At 37.4% G+C, this 6,000-nt stretch overlaps 1 protein-coding gene across 2 annotated transcripts in view; it reads right to left on the bottom strand.

Annotated features, from left to right (window-relative positions):
* Positions 1 to 1,245: 1,245 nt before the first annotated feature.
* The window catches only part of SRFBP1 (serum response factor binding protein 1), a 55,278-nt gene continuing 50,523 nt past the window's right edge, over positions 1,246 to 6,000 (bottom strand). For both annotated transcript variants that reach the window (XM_081318406.1, XM_081318407.1), the window contains 4 exons: positions 4,487 to 4,568; positions 3,605 to 4,271; positions 2,755 to 2,789; positions 1,246 to 1,988 (listed from right to left, as the gene is read on the bottom strand). In XM_081318406.1, coding sequence (XP_081174532.1) covers positions 1,810 to 1,988; positions 2,755 to 2,789; positions 3,605 to 4,271; positions 4,487 to 4,568 — 963 coding nt within the window. In that variant the 3' untranslated portion in view covers positions 1,246 to 1,809. The remainder of the gene's footprint in view (positions 1,989 to 2,754; positions 2,790 to 3,604; positions 4,272 to 4,486; positions 4,569 to 6,000) is intronic.

Here is a 6,000-nt window from a genome sequence, read left to right as displayed (position 1 = left end):
CACTTTTTTCAGTGCCATTGTAACTTCAAACAGTCACTAAGCGAACTGTTGTAAGTCGAGGACTACCTGTACTTCATCACTTTTCCCTTTTTTTTTTTTGGTCATCAAGTGTTTGACACCTTGCTAGGCGACTGGTGGTACTTGGATGTTGCCATATCCTAAAAGTGGTACAATGGGTGAAAAGGTTGAAAAGCCCTGGTGTAATAAGTAACTATTCCTCAATAGTTGCACAAAATGTAAGCAACTATCTGCAGCCTACATTTTCTTAATCAATCAACTCTAGATAAGTGTAGATGTAATATTTTTAAATGCAAATACTTTATATTCTCAAAATGTTAAAAGGCCAAATAAAAGCATTGTTGTGTTCCATTTCAATTTTCATTTGGAAACTATTCTACCACTACCATGGTTTTACATCTATATCCATTTAGAAGAATCATTTTCTGAATATTTCACAAATTTTCTGTCAAGCACCCTCGTTTACAGTGTTTAATCATGCGCTCGTGACCTCCCGTTTAGACTACTGCAACGCTCTCTACATGGGGCTGCCCTTGAGGACCACCCGGAGGCTTCAGCTGGTGCAGAATGCGGCCGCGCGAGTTGTGATGGGGGTTTCCCGATACTCCCATGTAACACCTCTACTCCGCGAGCTGCATTGGCTTCCGGTTGCCCTCCGGGTGAGATTCAAGGTGCTGGTGATGACCTATAAAGCCCTAAATGGCTTGGGTCCGGGATATCTGAGGGAACACCTGCTGCCGGCATCAAGTTCCCTTCGTCCAGTGCGCTCCCACAGGGAGGGTCTTCTCAGGGTGCCACCGGTAAGAGATTGCCGGCGGGTAACACCCAGGGATAGGGCCTTCTCAGTGGGGGCACCTGCCCTTTGGAACCAGCTGCCAGTGGAGCTGAGGACTGCCCCCGACCTCTGTTCATTCCGCCGGGGCCTGAAGACCTGGCTCTTTGAGCTCTCTGGCCCAGGCTGAGGATTAATCTTATTTTAACTGGGGTTTTATTTATGCAGGGACAAATATAATTTTTTTTAAATTTGTTTTTAACTTTTGTATCTTGGTTTTTTAATCACCCTGTAAACCGCCCTGAGTCCTCGGGAAAGGGCGGTATATAAATGTAATAAAATAAATAAATAAATAAATAAATAATCAGGCCATCACCTATTTACTCAACTTGTTCAGGAAATAGTAACTAAACAGAAAGGCTACATTTTATGCCATAAATGAAGCAATGTGGTATTTAAAATTATAGATTTATTATTTCAAAGGTAAAGTCTACTTTCATAAGATCCATCAATTATTCTTCAGACTGCATACATGTTTCTGTTTCATATCCATGACTACAGGAAAGAAGCAGGTGGATAGGAGCTAAATGGAAACAAACAAAGCCATCAAAACATTCTGCAACCAAAATCAACCTTGCATCTGAATTAGCATTTAAATGCATATAACCAAACATATTGCTACAATGAAGGTGGAATAAATAAGAACCCACTGTCTTCTTAGTTTTAATTTAGCTATTTAGAGATTCCTTGCAGATCATCAGCAATGGGTTTTAGAAGATTCAAAACATTCTCTGTGAAGGATTTCTACAGGTTGATTCACAGCCCAGATTCATTCCACTGATCTTTTAATGCAAGATCTCTATAGGTTCACCTAAAAATGTGTTTGCTAAAAAACAGGAATGTTGCGCAATGAAAAATTATTTTTCCTCAGTCTACTTCACACATTTGCTGCAAGATTGTCAATATGCAACACTGCAGAAACAGGTAAAAATCAGTGATGCTATCTTTTAAAAAAAATTCTAATCTTCAAATTTAATTTTTTTCCCTTGGAATGCTGTAATTTGAGATATTTGCTCTCGCATTTTTCTGCTAGCTTCCCATGATGGATGAAGAGGTTGCTGTGGAGGGCTCCTCTTAATAGTATATTTCACTGCCGAACTTTTAGGCATCCGTTTCTGTGGGTGATTTTTTTCAAAAGCTGTGCAAAAATTAACAAAGAATAAAGTGTAAATAACTCAATCAGTTATTTACTCAATCAGTTATTCACTCAACTTTAGTTGTGTAACAATTCCAAAATTTTGAACGATTTTATTCTTAGAAAGGTTCAATGTCATTTCCAATAACCTTTATTGAAGGGAGATTCTCAAAAGATCCCCTTTCAATAGAGATTGTCAATGTGATGGAGAAATAATTGAAATATTATTTTAGTGTTCTCCCTACACAGACATTCACCAAGAATTATCATCTCCATTCTTTACTTAATACCCTGGCCATTCTGATTCCTCTTACTTTAAGTTGTTATTGTCAGACAAATCAGATTTTATTTCCTTGATTATGGCTAAGTACTGTTATACAGTTTGTACAGTATGCCATATTTTTTCCTGAGTCCTCTTAGATATTTCAGAAATTTTTTTGTTTTTATCCTAATTAATTGTGATATTCTTGTTTTATTTGCTGTCTATGACCAAATAAAAATTGATTGATTGACTGAAAACATAAGTAACTTTTCACATATTACAGATTATATTATAAACTGATGGTAAACCACATTTGTATATTTATTAAGCAGAAACAACTTTAATATTGTTAAACACATCCCAGTTTTTAGACTATTAAACATACTAATACTGAGAAATTCAAAACCCATGGTGAATAAAAACATTATATAATTAATGTAAAGCTACATTTCATTCTCCAGGAGTCCAAACTAATGCCAAGAATATTACTTTAGTATTCTCACTTACTTGTCTTGTTTCTAGGAAGATGGGCTCTAATATTTCTAGAATAAAGAATACAAAAGTTAACAGTGAAAAAGACAATAGTTTCAAGCAAAGAACAAGCTGTTCTTTAATAATGAATTCAAAAATTGAATCTAATGTATATACATAAATGCATATTTACATAAGTGTGCTTACATGGCCAAGCTAAGTCAAGTATGACTTAATTTCTATAATGTTTCCCAAAATTAATCTAGATGCTTCTTAATCTGTTAATAGTGCTAATACTATCCAGTTTCTCTGGGTAACTTTCTATATGAAAACTGACTAACTAGGAAGGGATCATGTAAAGCAGACAGTAGGGAAAACACATAGCTTGGCCATAGATAGTAGATGCAGTATTACTTTGCTATGGGGGAAAAACATAGAACACCAAAACACAACTCCATACAGAGCTATTTTATCTTGAATGCAGTACATAAATTACAGGCATGCATTTAATAACATGTTTCTATGATAGTAATTCCTTAATGCTATGTTTTTGGGGCCTAACTGGAATCTATCTTCCCCACTATAATGCTCCTGCTGTTTCTTCTCTGGAAACTTGGTACACAAATTCAGTCCCACTGAAAATAAAGTATTTTTTTGTTGTTGTTGTCCCAAGTGCATAATTCGTTTTTGCTACATGCCACACTAAAGAGATGGGGAAAACCTCTAGGTCCTGGGCTGGAATCTCAGGTCTGAGGAGGATACTATTCTGTTACATTTCTTTGTGAGAAAAAAAATATAAGTTGTTTTTACACTACTGTTTGACCATTTTTAAACATTGTTTCAACAAATCACTCATCAGATTTTCAGTCCAAGAAACTGTTCCTACCTTTTCACATGTTCAGGTTTTTGAGTATTGGACAATGAATAATAAAACTCAGATTCTAGTTTCCCTGCTTTTGAACCCTGATTGCTGTCTTTTGAATTTGGGTCTGTAGGCTGTGAAGTATTAGCCGTTCTCTTTTTTTTCATTCTCTTTACTTTGCCAATGAAGAAATCATCATTGTTGTTACTTTCATCGGTGCCGGAAGACTCATTATAGAACCTCTCTTCTGTACTGTCATCAAAACATTCCTCCTTTCCACTGCCCTCATTTTTATCTGCATCTTCTTCATCAGAGCCATCTGCTGCTTTCTTTACAATGTGATTCAAATATACTTTTTCTTGTGAAGATTCAGTGTTTCCAGTTTGATCCTGATGAATTAATTTACCATTTTCTGTGTCAGGCACAGCAGAAGTGTATGAGGGACATTTTTTCATATTATCTGCCATTTTCTGTTTTCCACTCTCAAAATTGTGTTTTTTCCCCCTATCAATTTGTGGTTTTTCGATTGCCGTTGTTTTAGCTTGAGATTCAGCTTGTTTAAGTGTTTTGCTACTAACAGAATGCTGGGTCTCTCCAGGATGTTTATTAAGCTGCTCTTCCAGTTGTTGTTCTGTTGAAGAAATAGCTCTAGCTGGTTCCTGTCTCGCATTTTTAAAATCTTCCACTGCAGCTAAAAAAAAGAAACTCAGGTTTGATTTAAAAAACAACAAGTTATATATAAGCACAGTAATAATAAAGAAGTTATAAAACAAGCCTGTTATTTACAAGTTTAAGTAGTTTACATCTCCTCAAAGTCTTTATTTAATGAACTATATGTCTTTTCTACTATTATGTTACTTTCATAGCATTACTAGGGATTTTAGACTTGGGGTGAATTCTGCTTACCTTTAATATTAGCAATTTTGGTCTTCAGTAATGGGTGAGATATCAATCTAGCAATTGCTCTGTCTCTTGCTGTAGAATTGGGCTATATTAGGAAAATGAAAAATTATGTTGAATGAGACAACATAGTAACAAAACAGAAAAGTACATAGAGATATTTGATCCTGCAAGAATGTTCCTTGAAACAAGGGTGTATTGTGAGGCTCAGCATTATGTCATGGACCTTTCAATCCCAAATTAGAGCTGCCACCTTGTTTAAGTACTGCCTATATGCCATTCAAAGTGGCGGAATACAACTTCAACCAAAAGCTGATATTCGCTTCTCTAAAGTCCCAGATCCTCCTAGAGATTTTTGTGGTGGAATGACTGGTTTCACAAGAAGGAAATAATGTGCGTTTTGCATTTGTTAAAACATCTTAAATAATTTCCCCCAAAGCATTCAAGCTACATAGTCTCTTAACACATACAAATGTAAACGCCTAAGAATCTATTGCTTGACATTTCATTGACTAAATAAATTGAACTGAATTCACTAGACCTTGTTTTTATATGTTGTATCTTTTCCATATCTTAGAAATTATTGCTGCTATATTGTGAAATATAATTGAAGCAGATGGTCATTATTTCATTCTAAAGAAAAATGAACAGAGGGTAAAACAAATTTGCTTTCTTTAAATTTTATATCCATCTTCCAAAGATGCTATTCCCAAATACATAACCATCCATACAAAGCACCAGCTTGTCTCCTCAATGAAGTGGTACCTATTTATTTATTCGCATGTAACATGCTTTTGAACCACTAGGTAGGCAGAAGCTGAAACAAGGGACAGGAGCTCACCCCGCCATGCAGTGCTAGGACTTAAACCACTGGAGCAAAGACCAGCATCATTAAGCCACTGAGAAACTGCATCTCTTATAAAAACAACTGAAAGATGAAGCAGAAGAATAATTGTACCATCTTTATCCTGGTTCTATGCCCTTCCCTGAAACTTAGCTGAAAACAATCCTGACAATCTACTCAAGAACATTACCACAACAGACTTCCGGTGGCGACGCGACGCCGAAGACAGCCGTTTTCGGGCTGCCCGCTCCGCAGCTGTGTTTTTCCATCGTAAACAGCGCCGATCAGCTGTTTAGATGGATTTGAAGCCCCCTCCTCGGGAGAAGAGGAGGGGGTGAGGCCCCAGGTAGGGGTTGAGCTCTCCGGGGCCGCCTGAGCTGAGAGTTTGGGCGGCTGAAGGATTGAGCCCCCCCGAAGCCTGGGTTGCTCCGAGCTGCGCAGCGCCCCTGCTCCGGGATTTATGGAGCAGAGCCAGGCGTTAGCAACCACCCCTGCCAAAAGGAAATACTTTTGATTGTCAAGATGCAGGCAGAGCGGTACAGGAGGTCAAGGTGATGTGGACTCTTATCTTTACTCTCTAGCTCAATGGATTTTATAGCTTTAAAGTGAAAGTGCGCAATAAGTGAAAGTGGGGGAAGATGGCGGCTAAAACTTCTAAAGTTCTTCGGAGTGCGGG

Source organism: Vipera berus, assembly GCF_964194415.1.
Source record: "Vipera berus genome assembly, chromosome: 2".
Classification (NCBI taxonomy): Eukaryota; Metazoa; Chordata; class Lepidosauria; order Squamata; family Viperidae; genus Vipera; species Vipera berus.
Note: the sequence above shows the minus strand (reverse complement) of the source record. Positions and strands in the feature narration are given on the sequence as shown.